The sequence below is a fragment of the Equus przewalskii genome, chromosome 15 (genome assembly GCF_037783145.1).
Source record: "Equus przewalskii isolate Varuska chromosome 15, EquPr2, whole genome shotgun sequence".
In the NCBI taxonomy this organism is placed as follows: domain Eukaryota; kingdom Metazoa; phylum Chordata; class Mammalia; order Perissodactyla; family Equidae; genus Equus; species Equus przewalskii.
In genome coordinates this window covers 31,945,357-31,969,072 of record NC_091845.1, presented here as the reverse complement: position 1 = coordinate 31,969,072, position 23,716 = coordinate 31,945,357, and the positions used below count along the sequence as shown (strand labels likewise).

At 36.7% G+C, this 23,716-nt stretch overlaps 1 protein-coding gene across 50 annotated transcripts in view; it reads left to right on the top strand.

Annotated features, from left to right (window-relative positions):
* The window catches only part of SLMAP (sarcolemma associated protein), a 158,682-nt gene extending 143,360 nt beyond the window's left edge, over positions 1-15,322 (top strand). For 27 of the 50 annotated variants that reach the window (XM_070574858.1, XM_070574844.1, XM_070574855.1 and 24 more), the window contains 6 exons: positions 1,936-2,256; positions 2,710-2,827; positions 5,795-5,966; positions 9,869-10,003; positions 11,977-12,066; positions 13,442-15,322. In XM_070574858.1, coding sequence (XP_070430959.1) covers positions 1,936-2,256; positions 2,710-2,827; positions 5,795-5,966; positions 9,869-10,003; positions 11,977-12,060 — 830 coding nt within the window. In that variant the 3' untranslated portion in view covers positions 12,061-12,066; positions 13,442-15,322. The remainder of the gene's footprint in view (positions 1-1,935; positions 2,257-2,709; positions 2,828-5,794; positions 5,967-9,868; positions 10,004-11,976; positions 12,067-13,441) is intronic. The other 23 variants (XM_070574857.1, XM_070574842.1, XM_070574854.1 and 20 more) reach the window with 1 other exon arrangement.
* The last annotated feature ends 8,394 nt before the right edge of the window (positions 15,323-23,716 follow it).

Here is a 23,716-nt window from a genome sequence, read left to right as displayed (position 1 = left end):
ATTTGGGGGGTTTTATTTTCTTATTTTTGAGTGGGACATTTGAATTATTTAAAATTTTTAATTTTATTATGGTCAAATTAGAATATCTGGTGTAGGTTCTATTTCTTTAAGTTGAAAACTCTTTAAACTCTTATTATAGTTTAATGCTGTTACTCAGTTTATATAATTCTGATTTGAGTCTATGTTTGTATCCTGTACTGTGTATGGGCAATTTTTCCTAAAGGTTGTATGTCATTGTACTGCCTTTTGTCTTAAAGCTGTCTTACCTAGGCATCATTGAGTGCCCCCTAGTGCCAGCATGTATATTTCAGGGCTTTATCTACAAGTCTGTGGTTATGTTATGTCTGGCCATTGTATCTTTTCAGATTTTGAATCTGTTACCTCTCAATGCTTCCTACAAATTTAAAAATGATTCCTACAATTTTGTCTTTAATGTTTATTTATGAGATAACCTCCCCCCTCCCAGCCTTAAATCGCCTCAATTATTTTAATTATTCTTCTTTTCTACCTATAATTTTCTTGTGTTATAGTAACCAAGACTAGTAGTCTAGTTCTGAACCAAGTATGATTTTATGCAAATTGTTTCCAGTTCAAGTCAAGAGGGCACAAAACCAGATCTTTTAAAAATACACCTCTTATGGGCCAGCCCCGTGGCCAAGTGCTTAAGTTCGAGCACTCCACTTCAGTGGCCTGGTGTTTCACAGGTTCGGATCCTGGTTGCGGACATGGCACCGCTCATCAAGCCATGCTAAGGCAGCATCCCACGTGCCACAATTAGAAGGACCCACAACTAAAAATATACAACTATGTACTGGGGGGCTTTGGGGAGAAAAAGGAAAAAAATAAAATCTTTTTTGGGGACGACCCAGTGGCGCAGCGGTTAAGTTCACATGTTCCACTTCTCGGTGGCCCGGGGTTCTCCAGTTCGAATCCTGAGTGCAGACATGGCACCGCTTGGCACGCCATGCTGTGGTAGGCGTCCCACATATAAAGTAGAGGAAGATGGGCACGGATGTTAGCTCAGGGCCAGTCTTCCTCAGCAAAAAGAGGAGAACTGGCAGTAGTTAGCTCAGAGCTAGTCTGCCTCAAAAAAAAAAAAGAATCTTTTAAAAAATTAATTAATTAATTAAAATATACCTCTTTGATCAGGCGTATTCATTAATTTTATCAATTCATTAATTCAACCAATTCTTGATTGTTTACTCTGCTGTTTGGGGATAGTGCACACATGAGAAATACAGTCTAGTGGAAAAGATAAACAATAAGCAAATAAATATATAATATGTTCTCCAATAAGGGCAGAGTAAAGGGCTAGAGAATGACAGAGGGCTGTTTTTAGGTAAGTCATCAGAGAAGCCTTCTTTAAGGAATTGACATTTGAACAGAAAGTTGAATAAAGAACATCAAAGGTTTTACTAATGCTCCCTTCTGACCAAGCAATTGTGTCTAAGAATTCGCCCTAAGAAAAAAATCAGGATTGCATTATAAGCAGTATTGTTTATATTATAGCTTAGTAATTTAAAACTTAGCCTAAAATGTCTAAAATAAAGGATTAGTCAAGAAAGTTACAGTGTAACTTTTTTGTTTTAAAAGATGTTCATCACCAGCAGGATAGAGAACACTATATATATTATGATCCCTCCCTATTTTTGTTTTTATATATGTGTAAATACGTAGAAAAAACCTAGAGGAATAAGTACCAAATGTTAGAAGCAGTTTCTCTGTATGGGAGAAATAAAGATCCCTTTGGTTTTTTCTGTGTTTCTGTATTTGGACATTTTCTGCATTAAACATGGATTGCTTGTACAGTTTAATCAAAAGAAATAAACAGTCCTGACAGCCTGGGCTGTGCAGTAACTACAATCCCATATGGGCTATTCTTTTATTCCTAATTGCTATGGACTAAGAAAATGATGGATAAATATACTTTTGTAGCCCAACTGCAGAGGTTACACATCAATATTGAGAATCTCCGGGAGGAGAAGGACAATGAAATCACAAGCACCCGCGATGAATTGCTTAGTGCCCGAGATGAAATTTTGCTCCTTCATCAAGCAGCAGAAAAGGCTGCCTCTGAGCGGGACACTGACATTGCTTCTTTACAAGAAGAGCTTAAGAAGGTGCGAGCTGAGCTTGAGCGGTGGCGGAAAGCAGCGTCTGAATATGAGAAAGAAATCACAAGTCTGCAAAACAGTTTTCAGCTTCGATGTCAACAATGTGAGGACCAACAGAGAGAGGAAGCAACAAGGCTACAAGGTGAGTAAATGTATTTTACGTGAAGCTCTTTAACACTTGACAATGATAACTTTGTAAGTTGTACAGGATAACCATTCAGGCTGTTTTTCTCTTTGATAGCAATTGGTTGTATAAAGCAGTGTTTTTATGTTAGGGGCTCTAAATATTCTTCAGGTTTCCAAGTTCTACAATAAATTGAAATTTTTTACAATTTTATATTTTATTTAAATGCTGTTAAAAATTATTTGTCTTATAAAAGTGAAATGGGAAACAAATATTACTGAAGTTCAAGGTCACGGGACTTCCCTGAGTTATAAATGCAATGTAACAGAAATCAAAGGATAGCCATGTAAACTCTACATGTTTTTAAGGGAGAAAAACGTATGTTCTTCACTGAAATATTTCCCTTTCTCCTCTGAATTACTATGGAAGTTATGTTCCTATATTAACAAATATGTTTTGGGACTGTTTTAGGTGAACTAGAGAAGTTGAGAAAGGAATGGAATATGTTGGAAACCGAATGCCGTTCTCTAAAAAAGGAAAATGTTTTGCTATCATCAGAACTGCAGCGGCAAGAAAAAGAATTGCATAAGTATGCAAGAACTCTTTTTTTTAGCTTCAAAATACTTTTTTTCTTAAATTTTCATCCAAATTAAATTTAATTTTGATACTTAAATATCTTTTTGGAGCAAAATGTTCAGCCAGACTCTTGGCTATTTGCCAGGTTAACCATGCTAAATGAACAGTTTAGCATTTTTTTCCTGCTGCCACCATCATCCTATATGTTCTTTACTTTTGGTGTACTCATGGAATACATATTCAGTAAAGGCCCCCTCCCCCAAAAAGCCCTAAACAAACAGCAAAGATCTATAATTAATGATTGAACTTTCCCTATAAACTAAATGATAATAAATTTCAAATACAAATTTGTTTTTCTTCCATGCCAGTGATCCTTTCTGTTAATAAGGGTGATCAGGAGATGACTATAATAAAGAATTTATACTATTGAAAGATATAAATTCATCTTCTGAATTTCAAGCAGGATTATATAAAGAGTAATAATGTGTAACATCAAGAAGTCTCTAAAACCAGTTAAATCTTTCTAGTATCCAGTACCCTACAGGTAAACCAATGAATGCAATAGATTTATTCCAGCAAATTTAGTGAAGTCCTGTTTTCCCACCAACATTTGTTGCATAGTTTAAAATTGATTTCTTCCTTAAAAATTTGATCCATTCCATATTTATTATTTAAATAATGTTTATGTTCTGATTCAGAATACAAAAGTAGTACTTGTTTATTATTGAAGCCGCTCTTAATTACTCCATCTCCCTCCCTGCCGGTACGCAAAAAATGGGAGTCATTACTCTCTTGTTAGCCTTATGTTTACACTCCAGAAGAGCATTAAGGTTAGCAAAAACTCAGTGATCAAGGTCAGTTCCCATAGAAAACAAGCTTTACGGAAAAATGATAAAGGACTAGATACATCAGAAAATAGTAAGCTTCATTATCTGCTTATTAAAAAAAACCAGTTGTAATATTGATTATACATTTTTAAAAATTAAGAACTAGTTGAAGAAACAAGATGTGCTGATTTATTCTCTAAAACTCCTTACGATACCATGTCTTCTCCATATCAATATCTGTAAAGCGCTTTTTTCTCTTCCAGTGTCATAGCTTACTGTAGTCTTTTCATTTATTTATGTGTATTATTTTTTGAATGTTTAGAGAATAAAGAATAAAACAATAATAAAGAATAGTACAAATGTTTATAAATAAAGAATAAAACAAATGTTTGTTTATAACATGTAAAAGTTTGTAAAAGCAAATTCCAAAATATGAAGATGACAAAATAAAGGTCCAAAAGCAATTTATTAATGTTGTACATGTGTGTATATATATATGTACATGTATGTACCAACTGATTATCTATGTTACAGCACATTTGGACAAATTATTTGGTATAAAGTGTGCATAAGATGATGCAGACACTCAGGTTCTTCATATTTGGAATACATTTGGATCTTAGTGAATCCATTTAGTTTAGTATTCTATCAAGCAAGAAATACTGATGTTTGATTACCAATATTGATTATCTTAAATTATTCTTGTTTTGGAATTATTGGTATTATAAAGGTTCAGACTCGATCCCTCATTTTTGAGATGTGATTAATTGGACTCTAGCGGATTGTTAAATGCTATTTTCTTAATTCCTTCAAAATTTGTTGAAGTGTTGAAAAGCAAGCCTACAAATTCCTTAAGAGTTAGAAGCCTCTGGTTTAAAAATTTTAGGCCCCAAAAGGGTGGAATATGGTAGATCATTGGTCAAGTTGTCTGCCTAAATTCATATAAACTATTTAAGGCTAATTCTTTTCCTTAAACTTTTCTGATTTAGTAGTTCTCTAAATTTATTTGGTAAGCCTCCCCAGCATTTAAGTAGTATTTAGAAGCTAGTCTTCCTTTATAGAGTCTTATATGCCATTTAGTTCCTAGCTGTATTGGCCTGACAGCATCACACTTACTCCCTGAGAATCTGCCTAGCATACAATCAGAATGGGATTTATACTCTATAGTATCTGTTACAATATTGAGTCTGAGTCTTTTGTTCCGTTCTGAGACATACAACTGTCATCTTGGAAACCTTATCCTCCTTTAGCTCTTTCTGTTGTAGATGGGAGCCAAATTCTTTGACACAGCTACACTATACAGATCTTTTGTTCTTTGTTGTCTGTGATGTAGAAGGAACTGAACAAAGAATTTCTATTCATGCCTATCAAGCTGTTTTCCTAGTATGTAAATCGGATTTTTTTACATCAGGTTATAAAAGTAATCGTAGAATTTAAGCCGGAAAACAGCCTCAGAAATTATTGAGTTCAATCTTCTTGTTTGACAGTGGAGGGCATTGAGACTCTCCTTGTGTTGTTTGTATCTATGTAACCTGGTGCCTGGCACAGATCTAAGAACTCAGGAAATGCTTACTCAGAGAATGAAATTGCACTAGTTAAGTGACTTGCTTAATATCTCACAACTAAATAGTGGCAGAGCTGGGGCAAAACTCAGCCTCCTGGTTCTTTGTCCCATGCTTTTCCCCCACTTTGGTATGTTTTCTCTTTTCATTAGGTTTATCTTTACTTAAGTTGGCAGTGGCTCCTAAGCTTTAAGTTTCTGTCCCCCAACCTATTTGTCAAGTACTGAAACTTATAAGAAAATAGTTGAAATACATGGTCTTCTTTTCCTGTAGAAGACCTATATTGAATCTTTTTATGATATAGTTAATATAATGTAATACAACAAAACATATAATGTCACTGCCTACTTCTATTTTTAAAATTTCAACTTTTGTATATATTTGATTATCTAAAAATAGGACATAGCTTTAAACTTGCACTTTTTTAATGTTTTAACGCTTTTTACTTATTGAAAGTATCTTATTCTTTTTTACACTTTTCTTTCCTCCCCTGAAATCCACTCCATCCCTCCTAGTGACATGTATAAGAAATTGGACTTCCTGCTGTGTCTAGTTTCTACATGAATAACTCTGTCAATATTTATGTTGCAGTTCTCAGAAGCAGAGTTTAGAGCTTACCAGTGATCTCAGCATCCTTCAGATGACTAGAAAAGAGCTTGAGAATCAAGTGGGATCCTTGAAAGAACAGCATCTTCGAGATTCAGCTGATTTAAAAAGTCTTCTCAGTAAGGCTGAAACCCAAGCAAAGGATGTACAGAAAGAGGTAAAGCGAAAAGACATTATGAGCCCAATTATGGTTGGACTTAAAGCCAAAAGCAAATCAGATATTCATGCTAGTTAGAAATAAAGGGAAGCAGAAGTCACATTACCTGTTAAAAAGTTGATACTTGGAGCATCTCTGCTTGGTGATTTCTAGCTATGTATCATGGTCCATATGTAGAGAATTCATCAGTAGGATTTGTTCTCAAAAATATAAATATGCAAAATTACATTAAAAAAATTTTCTCTACCAGTTAGTTAACCTATATGAGAAGCACTTTGTACCGGATCACTCAATTCATTATTTACCTTTGAAAGACAGTATCATATTTAACATAGAATACTTTTGGAAAGCAAACTGGGGCCACACTGTAATGCTGTCTAAACTCCTCAGGTGAAACTGGCCTGAAAAGTTACTTAAAATTCACCTCATAGCCAGCCAGCCAAACACATCTTCTATGACCTTTTACTTCCTCTCCTCCTACCCCTTTTTCCTCTTCTTCACAAATATGCTGCTCACTTTTCATGTCATTTTTCTTAAAACCTTGACTTGGGTGGCTTTTAAAAAAATCATGTTAAAAATGGTGAGGGTTTACTTTGGAGCAGAGAACCCACCCAGTCTCTTTCTGAGCAAAGCCTTGAAGTTGACAGTGAGGCAGTTAGAGCTGCGTTCAGTCCAGTTTGCCTTATACTACTCCTCTGCATAGACTCCTGGCCAGCTTAGGGGGATGGAGAAGGCTGATGCATCTTGATCTCCTACTGGTCAGGGCCCCACCCCAGTTGCTGACTCTCTTAAATGAAGGATTCGTTATAAATTAAAGGAAGTTGAAGACAATTCTTTGTTTTTAATAATGAATTTTCCCCAAGTTGTTTTTGGATCTATTTAATCAATGCAGTTTTTGTTTGCACTTTCCTTTCCTTATAGTATCCTGAACTTGAGAATGATTATTGTTCTTCTATCTTCATGTTTGTTCCTAAAGAAAAAAAAACTGTAACATTTTTTTATTTACATGTGGCCATATTGATTTTGTAATATGTTCGTTTTTATCTTCTTGCTAAGGATATGTGTTTTGGGAGAAATCTCATTTTATTTAATTGGAACACAAATTTTGTGCCAAAGTAAATATGCTGGTATTTAATACTGTAAGCACTTTGTGTCCTTCCAGTCCATATGCTATAATTCTTTCAAAGTCTGGGAAGAATGCTGTGGTTGGAAGATAATTCTGTTGTATGTTAATATGAATGCATTAGCCGTTTTGTTGCATTATTTGTTTGCCTGTTTTTGGTCACTGAGCAATCAGTGCGAATTGCTTTAACTGTTTCCATAAATGGCAGTGGCATGTTGTCACAGCATCTAAATTGTTGATAGCCTTTGGATTGCATTAAATGCAGCACATTTAAAAATATGTCTGATCTTGTCAATATGTTTCTTTTCTATTTTCTTGTTCAGTGTTTTCCATTGTGAAATAATGTGGTCATCACACTTCTTTGTAATGTAAAATTGCTTCTCTTTCCATTTGTCCTGATGTCAACTATTGGATACTAGTCTGTAACTAACATATTCTTTAATGAGGTTCCTATATCTGTGTAATCCACTGCAAATGAATTACTCCTTTTTATTAATGTACATATCCCCTTTCAACATTTCCCCTTTGTTCTCCTTTCTATGTGCACAGTATTATGATTATGTGTCTTCAGCACTGTGACAAGCTAAAATATTACAAGCTAAGCAAGCCCAGATACGATTATTTTTATGAAGAAGAACCAAAAGTATTGGTAATACTGTGTGGTATTTCCCTTTTAATCAGAACTGAGCTCATTTTTCACCTCTGAGTTAGAAAGCAAGACGGAGCAAAAATGATATCCAAGTGAGATGTGCAACTAAGGCTGCAAAAGGTGACCTTTGTTCCAACAATTAAATTTTATATTTGTGGCAGCTTTTATTTGAACATTTAATAAAGAAAAAGTATATGAGAAAAGTAAATTTTAATCCTCAGTATTAAGAGAAAAATAATAGTGTATCATCTTTATGTTTGACTTAAGAAAGCATCTCTATATTTTAATTTAGTAGGAATATCTAATTTAAGAATTCATAAAACATTGAGTACACAAGTCCACCTGCAAAGACTGACTCAGGAAAGTTGTTTGGCTTCACTCTTGCCCTGGGGCCAGAATCCTTCCCACCCACTCACATGCTGAAGGTTAACAGCAGGATCTTCCTGACTGAGCTGCCTTCCTGTCATTATGTTTCACAACTCCTGGAGCAGAGAAATGATTAAGTACTTTGGTGGAAAGGACAGGCTGGATGTAAGAATGGCAGAAAAGGAAAGTAAGGGAAAGTTTAGGTCAGCAGATCACTTTTCACTTATTCTTTGTTAGTCACTGTTAAGAATCAGATCATTGAGAATTGATTATGTTCTAAGAGACTCGTGCAGAGACTAGCCTGGGTACACTGAATTTATTTTGGCAGCCTGCTGGTAACCTTCTGCCTTCTGGAAGGAAGTCCACAGATCCCACAAAAAAAAACTGTCATAAAGTCCATGAATCTTACTCCTTAGTTCATTCTCTGGCATCCTACCCAAACTTGTTCTGGGAACATTGTTAGGTAACAGGGAGTTCCTTTCATATTTTACCTCCTTCTCTGTACCCATATCTTTCTTCCCACTTTTTGGTGACCTCTCTGCTGACTCTAGCCCTCCCACCCCTACTTCTTCTGACTAATGTTTTTGTACATTTGCATCCTTTTAATAGTTATCTCTGGAGTGCATAATGATGAGCTCCTAATTAGTCACTCCAAGGTATTTGCATTATTCAGAAGCACCATGTAGAGGGTGTCCTTTATTGGGGGAATTTCTAGGTTATAGGCGGAAAAGAACTGGTGACTTTCCAGCCTCATGGGCTATATTTGGGGAAGAGGAGAAACCTTTCTGGTATGCCAGACTTGCAGTATATTTATTTTATACTCAGCCCTTGTCTTTCTTTCTTCCTTTTAAAACCTTCAGAGATGGCAGAGTGGGGCAGCGGAGCCTGAGACAAAAGCACAACCAGCAGCAGAACAGTCTTTGCTCTTTGACTGGGAGCTCAGCTTGCATGTAAGATGCAATATCTACAAGTAGAATCAGTCTAGAATTCCTGCCTCCCAGAGCATTTAAAGTAGGGGCAAACCATACTACGTTTCACGTTGGCCTCACCTTTGTGCAAGGGATAGCTCGTCCATCTGAAAGTCAAATTCTATACAGTGAACTGTTTTCCAGAGCAGGAAGTGGTGTGTTTCACTGTAGAAAAATGTCTATCAGAAACAGATCTTTAAAAATTATTTTTATTTGGTGCTTACGTTTTAAATAGAAAGATAGAAATGTCCCAGTTCTAGTTGTTGGTACCTTAGATACATTTCTTTGCTTCATTTGCCTAGAAATTCACTTACCCAGAACACTTTAATGCTGAGTAAAAGGAGGCCTAATGGAAGTTAACACTTTTTACTTTAAGGCTAAAATAGCTTGGCTAACATTCCTACCAGGATATAAACTCAGACTTCCTAACCTTGACATTTAATTAGGCCGTGGAGTTTTTCTTCATTTGCTTTTCTTTTGCTCAGTTTGAAATTTTGATTTTCTCCTTTCACTCACTTAATAGAAAAAAATGACCCTTTACCTTGCAAACAGATGACAGAATGGTGACTTCTCTTACTTTTTTTTAAATTCCAGGGCCAGAAAATTCTTACATAAAACCAAGTTAGCATTCAAGACTTCTTCTTAGTGCAAATGATTCTTATCCTCCTTAAAACAAAAAGGCTTGACTTTGGTGTTGCAGGTGACTAAGTAGGGTCTGGTATATAAGCCTGACTAGAACCATTACTTCATACCAATTTTAAGTTGAGTCTGCACACTCTTTTTTCTTTGCCTTTAGTATGAAAAGACACAGACTGTACTCTCAGAACTGAAGTTGAAGTTTGAAATGACTGAGCAGGAAAAACAATCAATCACAGATGAGCTCAAACAATGTAAAGACAACCTGAAGCTGCTCCGAGAGAAAGGAAATAATGTAAGTCTTTGCAAACTTGGCTTAGCTTTGATTGAGAGGCAGGTGAGAGTCCTGAAATTGATTTTTCAGAGGACTTTGTTACTGGTTTGAGAAACTAAAGCCTGTAGAACACATGAACTAAGCTTTTCATTATGAAATTCCATGATGGAATCGTTGTGCTGTCAAATTTTTGAGTAAGAATTTGCCCCTTAAACCTGTGTCCCTAGAAGAGTCCGAGGACTGCCTGGAGGAAGAGCCTTGTTTGCAAGAAAATAATTTACCTAAGAACTATCAGCTTTCCCAGATGAATCTGAAGTTTTGTCACTAAGCCATCATCTGGCGCTTGTCTTTCCCCTGCTAGGAAATGAAGCACTGTACCACCAGGGACCTACCCAAGAAATAGTAGCACATCTTGACTCCTTAGCATAGCTGTATCAAAAAATGGAGACTTAATTATGGTTTTCATTTTATACAAATAACATTCTCACTAAGGCACGTTCCTAAAAAGCTTAGTGTCTTTTTGGCCTCTTATAAATATTAGGAAATATTTGGTGAGTTTCTGCAGGGCTCTGTGTGTGTGTTTGTGTGTGTGTGTGTGTGTGTGTGTTAAATTGGAACATTATGGTATAAATTGAGTTTAATAATATTAATTTGTTTTTCATTTGCTAAAAAGGCAGATAGTCTTTAAAAAGATGTTACTCTAAATAAATGTTGTGTTACACGTTTTGGTGATCATTGCCTTTGTGGGCCCTAACTGATGGATGTTCAGTGTGGTTGGTTGTGCTCTGACTTACTTCAAACCCCTGTCATGGCTTGGATACTGCAGTGGGCGTGAGCCACACACTTCCTACCAAGGAACGCACTCCGCTTAACCTGCAGCACAAGTACAAAAGAGTGATGTTGCATGGCCATCCAGTTACACAGTTGCACACACAATGCTCATGAGTTGTGTCCAACTGTCATTTGCTAAAGAAAGTCTCAGTTGTTTAGAAAATAAAGGCTTGTTACTTAGGTGGAAGGAAGCCTTTTAGAAGTTGATGAATTGGGTTTGGAGGCTTTATGCTAAGCAAAAATGGATTGCATTTGTTTCAAAAACGTAGATTACAGAACTCTTCTGAAATCAGATCATAATGGTTTGGTTACTTCTCTCTTTTGTGTTAATCCATATCCCTCTGAGTGTGGAATTTCAAACCACCTTCTACTAAATTAACCTATGAAGACATCTAGCATAATCAGAATGGATCCCCCTAATACTATTTAGAATGTTTTCAAAAGTAACCTTGCTATTATTATTTATAGTTGTACAAATAGGGTGATTTCCTTTTTTTATGATATTGGCTTATCGTATTAAACTATTACTCTGTAATAACACTCATTGTAGTAATTCCCTTCCAATTTTAAAAATTAATTATATTCTGGTAACATAACTGAAAGCCCTGAGACTCAGCTGCATTCTTTATAATACCAAATATTTATCATACATTGTATCAGATCTCTTGCTTGGTTTAGGAAGCACGCATCACAGGGCATTTATTTTTAAGCATGAAAGCAATACCATCTCAGGCAAAAGAGTTTTGGTTTAAAAAATAAAAAGATTTTGATGGAGGGATAAAATAAACTTTAGCCATTTCCAAGGGAGTACATTGTCAAATCCTAATGGATTCCGAATATGGAACAAAAATAATGTACTGTCAAGCAGGGCATCAGCTGGTGAGGTATTGTCATTGCTCTGTTTTAACGTGCTACATTTCGTTAGGGTCTTAGGGATACCCACGTTGCCCATTGCCTCCAGCTGTTCCTTTTAAACTGGTAGTTTGCCGACTTACATACCACGGTCCATCATTCTGGATTGTATTAGATGTCTTTAAAATGTTTGAATCAGTGCAAAACCTCAGTCTTCCTATCTTCCCTCCCACCCTCCTGGGGTCTAAATCATCTTATCTGATATTTTTTTTATAGCATAAAATGATTTTAATATCCCTTCCCTTCTTTAGCCTTCCATATTACAACCCGTCCCAGCCGTATTCATCGGCCTATTCCTGGCTTTCCTGTTTTGGTGTTTCGGTCCATTGTGGTAGAGAAAGGTACAAGCACTACTGTTGAGTCCTTGTCTGTTTGTCCCCGTCACCTGTTTGTGCCATATCTGTAATATAGTGCATGGCAAAACCACACACAGGTATTTTGTTACCTGAAGCAAACCCTTCATTTAGTATGCCATGTATTGTGTCATACGAATGAACTGAACAATCAACTAATCACATAACATTTTGTGTTGTTTCCTTTGTAGTAATGCTAACCATGAATTAATTCCAACCTAACCAGTTGTTAACATGCTGCCTTTAACTGAGTCTTTGTCTCTAGCAAACTGGAGTAAACTATGAATTGCTGCAATATTAGTACCCTCTTCCCAATTGATATGTTTAATCAGATTTGAATGAGAAATGAAGAGTTTGCCTCTTTGAGGTTTTCAGCCAGCTTTCTTCCCCCTCCTCTCTTCCCTTTTCCATAGTGTAGAGTTTCTTTGTTTCAACTCTTTGCCTATATTTACACTGTGGCTGTGAAGATGAAAAAGGATGAGATTAGCATAATGGGCCATTGGCTCACAATCTCAACCCCATTGTGCATTTACTTATGAGACTATAAACCTATCCCATATCTTTCTGAGCCCTGATCTGCAATATCAGAATATTTCATTAAAAGCCAGCTTTTTCAATAAGACTCTCAGAAAACTCGTGAAAATAAAGCTATCAACCAAAGCAAGTTGATACTATAAAGCCCTCTGAAAGTTAACAGGGCACAGCCTATCCATGCTTGCATATTAATAGAACATATAAATTAATGATCATGTGACATTTTTACACTGGACATGGTCTTTACCAAAAGTATCAGACAGTCAGGGGTGGTCCCTAATAGCACTTCCCCATCTTGAACCCCATCTGATTTTGTCTTCTGCAGTTTCAAATTAGAGGATCAAAGCTTAGATGATTTTCTTTCTATCACCTTACCCACCAGCCCCTTATATAAAACTACTCCAACATGTGAATCTGGTTTTTATCAAGAAATAAACATTTTAGGCAGAAATATACTCCAGGCATCTGTATACATCAGTTAGTTGTAATGTATGGATACTAGAGTAAATAAAGCAGGCTGAGCCCAGAGGGTTCCTTAGAAGTCACCATTAGGTTTTAACTGTAACAAAATTGGAAACTGCCCAAGACTTTCCTGAGATGTATCAGGCTTTTTCACAGTGGTCCTCTAAAAGAGTGTCTGCTATTATGACTCTCCTCACACCTGCACTCCCTCACCACTTTTTCTTTTCTTTAAAAATTTATTCTTATGCAAAGATAAGGTTTTTCTAATGTTCTGTTAAGTATTCAGGACTCTCTGGATCCAGTGGGTTAATAGGTATGAAAAGAGAGGGGAGAATGTGATATTGACTCTTGGTTTCTTTCCACACAGAAACCCTGGCCCTGGATGCCCATGTTGGCTGCCCTGGTTGCGGTGACAGCCATCGTGCTGTACGTGCCAGGTCTGGCCAGAGCTTCTCCATGAGAACGTTTCTTGAGTCCGTACACCGTCCTCCCTCTAGAAGCTGGCATCACACTCATGCTGGGGACAAACAGAACCATTTTCTTCCTTTTTACCTCTTAAAACAGCAGAAGTGCAAGAATACAGCTGTTAGGGTCATTGCTTTAAATTATATAAAATGTATCTGTCTATAAAGAGGATATAAAATTGTGACTTGATTCTACTGTAAGCAATAATTTGCTTGCAATTTTTCATGTAATTTTTAAATTAGTCTGTTGAGATTCTGAATATTATGGTGGCCTAAAGTAGGCTTCTTGGTACACCAAATTATTTATAACATTAAATTTATGGGTATTTTACTCTGAATTCTAGTGGCCAGATAATTCATTTTTGTGATTCGATAACTACCCAAACCAAACAACCTATACATACATGGGAAGAGAGGCCCTGTGTGCTCAGTGCCTATCAGTTTGAAATATATACACATATATATATATTTTTTACATATTTACGCCATTTTTACTTGTTATAAAACCACTGAGCTGTTGGGAACAAGACTTAGAGACAACTATTTGTGTGGATTTTTTTTTTTTTAAGGAGAAATACACTTGGAAAATATTCTGTTCTAGTGATAATTTGGGGAATATGTGCGCATTTGTTCAGCCTTAATGTGATTTGATGATGTGGAGGGCATCAACTTTGAAAAACTTTCCATGAGAGTGTGTATTTTCTTGAGCAAACTGAAGTATTTCTGGGAGCAAAAACAGTAATTATACAATTTCAGTGCAGTAAACCAAACTGTTGAGTCAATTGGAATGTAATTTATTAAACCTCATGTATTTAAAGAGATATTTTCTTTAAAAGCCAAGTTACTTTCTCATATACAGCATTTTAGGAAGCATGGGTTTTTTTTTTCCTATCATCTCTTCCTCTAAGCATGTTTAATTGAAGAAAGAATTAATATCTCTCTAGATAAGCTTTTACTGACTTAATTTGGTTATGATATTTCAAAGCTAATTCACGTTTGAGGTGAGCTGTTGTTACCTACCAACAAATTTCCTGGTTGGGTATGCAAATGGTTATTTTCTTTTTATTGTTGTTAATTGGGACGTTCTGTTAATGAGAAGCACTATTCCCAAGGTTAATAGTGTTCCATGCACAGTGAAGCACCTAAACACTGCTTGATATTATAAATTTAAGACACAGAAGTGAAAGTTTAGCTATGGTTTTGTGCGGCACCACAGTTATGTCAATAAAGTTTATTTAGGTCATAGAATATCCTAAAGTATCATATAGTTAAAATTTTCAGTCAATGAAGACTGGGAGGGAATGTCAGTGAATTGGCTTGGATGTTCTGTGGCAATCCACAGGCCTAGCCACATATTGAAATAGAAGTTTAGGATATAATTTGCCTTGTGCTGTTTGGCAGTCATTGTTTATACTTTAAAGGTTATATTTTAAGCTATTTGGGATTTGCTGTTGGGAGAATCACTAGATTTATGGAGGAATTAGTCACAAATGACTTGTAGAAAATACTGTCATATAGTTCATTTCATCATTTTCTGTTGCAGGAAGCCACTCCACCACAGAATGCTGATATGCCAGTGGTACCCAGTACCTCTTGTATATAGGTTATTGCAAATATTGTTCTGAAATGCTTAACTTCAGAATTACATTTTTTAAAGTAAATAATTGTTTTAAATCTATTTTGTAAAGATATAAAGTACAATAGAATTTCTCGAGTACAGATTAAACTATTTGCACTAACACACGTGATGTGCATGATTTAATAAAATAACTTTACTCTCCCTATGCATTTTTGAGTTGGATATCATTGAAATTCTTAGTGCTGACTCTACTATTGGATTGTTTTCAGTTTTTTCTTGAAATGACTCCTTATGCAACATAATATATGTTTAGTGTTCTTGGGGTTTATGAGAAAACACTGAACTGTTTCCTCCAGGTTTTATTAGCCTTTTATTTAACTTACTGCTCTAATTTTTTCCCTTTTACTATGGTTATTGTTAAAACATGACTCACTTGCCAGACAAGTCTCTTTAAATGTAAAGTCTAGTATCAATATTTACTTTATTCAAATTGAATAAATGGGTTTTCTAGTTACTGCCAGTATTTCTTAATATAAATGAGCCTATTCATAAAGCAGTACCTCCAGTTTTGTTCACTTCACTTCCAGGTTACAAAAGAGTAGGATTGTTCACTGTTAATGATAGAGTCATTAAGAAATTTTAATCATAGCAGTTAAGAATTGAACAACCCTATAATGATACATTTAAGAATTACTCAACACTGCTACATGACTGGGTCAGAAAATGAAAAGATGTGGTGTTTGAAGCTAAACAGATCCATATTGGCATCCTGGCTCTGCTTTTTATCAGCTGTGTTACCTTGGGCCAATCATTTATCTTTTCTGAGTCTATAAAATGACATCTATAAAATGGAGAGAATAATATCTGTATTTTTACTGGTAGTATGAAAGTTAAGACAATGAATGTAAAGTGGCATTTGAGAGCTAAATAAGTGTTTATGAGAATGTCATACTGGAAAAAATACTGCATACATTTAAGTTTTAGTACAGCTATTTAAAATGAAGTGATTGGGGGGCCGGCCCCGTAGCCGAGTGGTTGAGTTCGCGCGCTCCGCTTTGGCGGTCCATGGTTTTGCCGGTTCGGATCCTGGGTGTGGACATGGCACCGCTCATCAGGCCACACTGAGGCAGCGTCCCACATACCTCAACTAGAAGGACCCACAAGTAAGATATGCAACTTTGTACTGGGGGGATTTGGGTAGAAAAAGCAGGGAAAAAAAAAGATTGGCAATAGTTGTTACCTCAGGTGCCAATCTTTAAAATGAAGTGATTGACTCAACTGTTCACTTTCTAAATGTGTGAATGAGATATAACTGCAACATAATGAATCCTAAGAAAGCATTGTCACCCAGCTCTATTTGTCCCCTTCATAGTGTGTCTTTGGGAAGTAATATGCTTAGTTTGCTAATGAGCCAATTCCCTACAACAGTGTGGAATTCCTGTTGTAACTCCCTTCAGGGTCACTTTGAGTCACATGTGAAAACCAGTCACATTGCTGAATAGTCAGAGGCTTTCAACCAAAAATAGTATTGCCTAGCTTGATCTCTCACTTTAATCACCAGACTTGACCCCAAGTGACTTTTGGCTGCTGCTAGTGTTTATATCTACTATGAAAAGGATGGAAATCTCCTACCAAAGAGAAAAAACTGCATACAAATCAACTGTATTAAAAATGTGCGGCCTTGCTCCAAAAATTTCACTTCTGGAAATTTATTCTGAGAACATAATTGTGTGCACAAAATTTTAACTTCCAGGACATTTAGTGAAGCATTTTTTTCTAATCGTAATGGGTAAACAACCTAAATATCCATCAATAGGTCATTGATTAAATAAATTTAAATTGCCACCCTATGGATTACTGTGCTTGCAAAGTATGTGGGGAGATATTCATACTATATTATGTAAAAGAAAGACGTTACCAGTATAGAATAACGCTGGTTCTATAAAGAAAAAATGTAGACGTACAGAACATGTTGATAGCAGGAGGACTCAGAAAGATTTATAGCCAGGCCACAGTAGGGCCTCTGTCTGTATGATGGTGGGTCAGTTCTCTTCCCCTTTTATGATTTCTCATTTATTTTTAGTAGTAAATACATGTTGCTTTTGTAAATTTTTAAAAGGCGATTTGGTTTTGCTTAAATTAGAAACAAAAAGAATTCTGCAGAATTCCAAAGTGGTTTCCATGATTGAATGAGTAAGTAAGTTGTCAAAGTACCTACATTTAAAGGGGCTAATGTTCATTTGCACTTCTGAATTCTGGTGTGTTCATTTAAAAATCAGTCTTAGAATTTTAAACGTGTTTTTTACATATGTACATAGAATTAGAATGCTGGAGGAGGTCTTAGCAATCCATTCTCACCTTTTTGCCTGCCAGGGAGAAAATCTAAAGAATTTTTGACTCAGAGTCAGAATAATAGCTAATTATAAAGTTGAGAATTAAGATGATTCTTTCTTTTTTTTTTTTTTTTGCTACTCCACATTGTGTGTCTAGGCTTCGATGGTTTTATATCTATTCATTTAGCAAATACTTATTGAGTATCTGATACGAGGCCCTGTGCCAGGTCCTGGCAATACTCAGTTCCTAGCATCATAGAGCTTTTGGTGTAGAGAGGAAATATAGGCAAGGAAGCTGGCAATTGCAATACAATGTACTAGAGGAAGACGTGCGAGCCTATGAAACCATAGAAGAGAAGTGCATTTCCTCTCACCTTGAACCATCCAGCCATCCAAGCCAGAGACACCTGGCTGCAGAGCCAAAGGTGAGTTTCCCTTCTAGGTAGTCTGGGGAACAAGACTAGTTTCTCTGAAAGTACCAGGCTTTGCAAACCATTAAGATCTAAGATTGATTTTCCTAGAAAAGTCATTGTGATTGGAAAGCATTTTTAGGGCTTTGTGTACTGTCCTGGAGTTTTGCCCTGTTAAATGGTTTTAATTGTACCTTGCAAATAACTGGTAACTAATGAAGGATTTTTTTTTATGCCAGGGGAAAGTGTCTTAGCCAGACTGGTTATTTGAAAAACTCTCCCATTGATGGGCTGGGCCATGGATTAGATGGAACCAATAACCCCTTCCACATGGAAGCAAGTGTTCACCATATCCTACTGCATGTGTTTACAGTGCTGCTCATTCAGGAGATTAAGCAACTGTATATTTCTTACTAAAGATTAAGCATGTTTTGGTCCAGATCTGATATGATTGGTCATGCGAGGACACTGAGATAATGCCTTTGAAAAAGGCAAGAACATTGAGAATAAATAAAAGCAAAAGGGACCAGAGGATGGAGCTGTGGGAAGGGGGGAGTGCAGAAACTTGTGCTGGTTATGCTCCTGCTGTTCACGTCATCTTTTCATTTTGACCCCTTGAATTGGCCAGAGTACATCTAGGTAGCCAGACTTCATTTAACAGAGGTTCAAACTTCTACTCTATGAAATTACACCCTAAAGGGTTCTTTTATTCTAAGTTTTTATATGTTTATTTGTCCCATCATCTTGTCCAGTAGAATTTGAAGCAGGCGTGCCTCCTTGGAAGGCATTCTTTTTCCTCTTAAATGGCAGGGGTCCTTTCTTGCTAGACTGAGAACCCTTCCTCGTGGCAGGCTCTTCATGCAGACAAGGAGGGAGCACCAAAGGCACTAAAAAGTTCTACCATTTCCACTTCTTGAATCCCAGGTTTCTGCTAAAATTACTTGACTCCGTAAAATCTGCATAGTTATGCCATTCTGGTTTTGTTTGAAAACTTGCTCTGAGATAATTAGCCTGTGCTTATTTAACCCCCTCTCCCCCTGCCCTCTTGCACTTCCATAACTAACTAAGAGTTAATGTGTTTGGATAGTTTTAATCAAATTTTTATTTTCCTTAAAATGTCAATGTATATAGAGCTAATCACATTTTCTTCTGCAAACTAAATCTGGTATAGTTTTAAAGTTATACATTCTAATTTAGCATTTAATGTAGCTAATAACATCACATTTAAAAAAAAACCCTAAGAAGAGTTTATTCAGTCAGTCATGCAACTTTGGTAAGAAAAAAAACAACTAGTATTTTAGATACTTTAGCCAAAAATTAGGTGCTATGTCCATGTGAAGCCCTCTATATCAGTGAAGAGAGTAAGTGATGTGATCGCACCTGGAGTGAATAGAACCTTCTATCTGCCTAAGTCATCTGTCTTTGAATACTTAAAATATATTTATTTTTCTGGCCTTGTTTTACAGCAAGATCTTCAAAACCTATTGTTTTAGTTATCCATTGCTGTATAACAGATTACTCCAAAGTTTATCAGCTTAAAATAGCAAATGTTCGGGGCCTGCCTTATGGCCTAGTGGTTAAGTTTGGCATGCTTTGTTTCAGTGGCCTGGGTTCAGTTCCTGGGCACAGACCTACACACTCGTCAGTGGCCATGCTATGGCAGTGACCCACATACAAAATAGAGGAAGATTGGTACAGATGTTAGCTCAGGACGAATCTTCCTCAAGCAGAAAAGAGGAGGATTGGCAACAGATGTTAGCTCAGGGTGAATCTTCCTCAGAAAAAAAATTAAATTGCAAACGTTTATTATCTCACATGGTTTCTGAGGATCCAGGAACAGCTTAGCTGGGTGGTTCTGGACCAGGATCTCATGAAGTTGCAGTCAAGCTATTGGCTGGGGCTGGAGGATTCGTTTCTAAGCTTATTCAGGTGGCTTTTAGCCTGACGCTTCAGTTCCTCACCACCTGAGCCTCTCCCTCAGGGCTGCTCAGACACAGCAGCTGGCTTCCCCCAGAGCAAGTGATTCAAGAGAAGAGCACAAAGGATAGAAGTCTTTTGAATCTCTGAAGTGACATACCATCACTCTGCCATGTTCTCTTGGTCACACAGACTGAACCCAGGTGCAGTTTGGGGGTTAACCAAGGGCATGGAAACCAAGAGGCAGCAGGGATGGTTGGGAACCAATTTGGAGCCTGGTTCCTCACCTAACTTCCCATTAGGAAACTTCTGAATTGTTGGCAGGCAGACTTGATTTTATGAAATGTATCAAAATGGGCAAACTAAAGAGACTTCTGTAAGAATTACATTCTTCCCTCGTATCACTGATATTATTGATTCCTAACAAGTTGTAGAAAGTCCAAAACAAGAGAGCACTTAGGAAATGCACTTCTTTGGATGACAAATTATCAAACTTATGCTTCCTCAAGATAACTGTCATACCTACAATTTAAATTTAGAAGGTTTTTTCAAGATTTCTCAAAGTAGATCTTTTAAAACTATGTCCTTTATCTTCAACCACTGTGGGAAAAACTAAGGGGACAGGTTTTTTTGCCCACTCTGGGCTAGGTGCACCTCTCCTCACAGCTTACCCCTCCTTCTCTGGGCTATAATTGCTAGTTCCTTCTCTGTCTTCCCCACTAGACCATAAGCTTTCTGAAGGCTGCTACTGGGGCTTTACTCTCTTTGGTATATCTAGAGTCTAGTACAGTGCCTAGCATATATTAGATGCTCAATAAATATTTATTGGCTAAAGGAAAAGTAGAATCCAAGTCTTATGGTAGACTTGAATCACTACTTTATGGTTGTTAATGATAGCCACTGGTAGATGGTGTGCCATTGGTCTGGAATAAAATCAATTTTAGTGGCAGTGAACATTCTCTTACCGTGAAGGTAAATTTTGACTATGGAGGAGGACTTTGTTTCTTACAGCTTTTTAGCCTTATTTAAAGTGTTCACTTAAACATCACAATGAGAAAAGCCAGACCTAGTTTTTACCAGTTATCAAGTATAGTCACGTGTCACTTAACAGGAATACAGGGGGATACATTCTGAGAAATGTGTCATTAGGCAATTTCATCGGTGTTTGAACATTGTAGAGTGTACTTACACCAAATACACGAAAACTAGATGGTATAGCCTACTGCACGCAGAGGCTATATGGTACCAATCTTATGGGACCACCGTCATCTGTACAGTCCGTTGTTGACTGAGACGTCCTTGTATGGTGCATGACTGTAGAAAGGTACTGAATAAGCATTTATTTATGCCTGCCTTATTTCAGTAAGGTTTCAAGGTGTCCTACACAGATAGCTAAAATATGAAGTATCGTGGTTAAAATGAGCAGGGGAATGGGAAAAAAGAAAGTAAAAAAAGAGTGAGGATATAAAATTTAGCCAAAGGGCTGGCCTGGTGGGACGGTGGTTAAGTTTGCATGTTCCACTTCTTGGTGGCCCGAGGTTCGCCAGTTCGGATCCCAGGTGTGGACATGACACCACTTGGCACACGCCATGCTGTGGCAGGCATCCCACATATAAAGTAGAGGAATATGGGCACGGATGTTAGCTCAGGGCCAGTCTTCCTCAGCAAAAAGAGGAGGACTGGCAGTAGTTAGCTCAGGGCTAATCTTCCTCCAAAAAAATTAATTAATTAATTAGTTAAAATTGAGCCAAGACTGAGAGGAAAAAATTACTCCATGCCACCCGGCACATATGGCTAAGCTTTCTGATAACCAAACCAAAAATCATGGTCAGTTACCAAAGTCAGTGTCCACAAGATTAATAATAAATTATTGAGAACTACAAAGACTAAATCAGAATTTCTCTCAGGGCTTTTCTAAAAATGCATGCTATGTTCCACTCAATTTTGCTGTGAACCTAAAACTGCTGCCAAAAATAAAGTCTGTTTTTTTACGTGCATGCTCTATGATATAGGGGATCCTGAATATCTTCTTTTCAAAAGCATTCAAAGCAAATGAAGAAAGATTAGCACCATTTGTCAAAACTGGGACAGGTAAATGAGGACTTATTATACTATTTGCTCTACTTTTGTGTATGTTTTAAATTTCCCACAATAGATTTTTTTTTAAAGTATGTCTTGGGGCCAGCCTGGTGGTGCAGTGGTTAAGTGTGCATGTTCCGCTTCAGCGGCCTGGGGTTCGCTGGTTCAGATCCCAGGTGTGGACATGGCATCACTTGTCAGCCATGCTGTGGCAGGCTTCCCACATATAAAGCAGAGGAGGATGGGCATGGATGTTAGCTCAGGGCCAGTCTTCCTCAGCAAAAAGAGGAGGATTGGCAGCAGATGTTAGCTCAGGGCTAATCTTCCTCAAAAAAAAAAAAATATATATATATATATATGTGTGTGTGTATATATATATATATATATAAAGTGTGTCTTAAATGTGCAGCAATCATCATACTTAATGGGATGACTTCAGTAGCATTTTTATTGAAGTTGAGAACTGGACATAATGCCCATTCTCACCCCGAATCCTCAGCTATACTGGCTAATGCTATATGACATAAGAAATGCAATATAGGGTTTGGAAAGGAAGACACACATTTGTCATTTTCAGATTTTATAATGATCTCTATAGAAAACCAAAGAGTATCTATGAACAGACTTGGTCCATCAAATTTCAAGGCTTCTAGTAAAGCTATAATGATTTAGAATATAGTATTAGGGTGGAGCCAGACAGACACATCCGTGGAACAAAAGAGCTCAGAAATCAATCCAAGCCCCCATGGAATCTTGGTACATTATAAGAGAGGTTACACTACGTTATAAACCATGGAGAAATAATTCAATAAGCAGTTTGAAGACAATTGGGTTTTCATACAGAAAAAATAAAAGCTGGTCTCTATACCTTACCCAGAAATGAATGCCAGGTGAATTAAAGATGTTAACCTATTAGGAAAAGAAGGAAGGAAGGACAGATAATTGTATGACTTTGGTATTGGTTCAACTTATGAAGGTAAAAATAAATTCAATTATATTAACATTAAAAATTTTTGTACAATGAAAAGTATTTAATAAGTTAGAAGACAAACTGGGAGATGATATTTGCAACATAGAAAACAAAGGATTAGACCCCTATGTTCATTGCAGCATTGTTCACAATAGCCAGGACTTGGAAGCAACCTAGGTGCCCATCAAGGGATGAATGGATAAAGAAGATGTGGTATATATATATACAATGGAATATCCCTCAGCCATAAGAAATGATGAAATCTGGCCATTTGTGGCAACATGGATGGAGCTTGAGGGTGTTATGCTAAGTGAAATAAGTCAGAGGGAGAAAGTCAAAAACCGTATGATCTCGTTCATAAGTAGAAGACAAGAACAGCAACAATCAATCACATAGAGACAGAGATTGGATTGGTGGTTACCAGCGGGGAAGGGGCAAGGGAGGAGGGCAAAAGAGGTGATTAGGCACATGTGTATGGTGATGGACTGTAATTAGTCTTTGGATGGTGAACACGATGCAGTCTACACAGAAGTCGAAATATAATGATGTACACTTGAAATTTATATGATGTTATAAACCAATGTTAATGCAATAAGAAAAATAAATAAATAAAGGATTAGTATCCCAAATTGATAAGTAACTACAGTCTGGTAATAAAAATCTGAAAGAAAAATGGTCAAAGGATACAAACTAGCAACTTTCAGGGAAAGAATCCAGATGGCCAATAAAATGTAAAAAGATCATTCAGGGAACTGCAAACTAAAACACCAATGAGAAACCATGTCATAAAAGTCGCTATCTTTATTTTGCTTTTTATTGTGGGGTTTTTTAAAGATATTTTAAATGCATCTTCACATTGAAAAAATTGAAGATCTGACAATGCTAAGGGT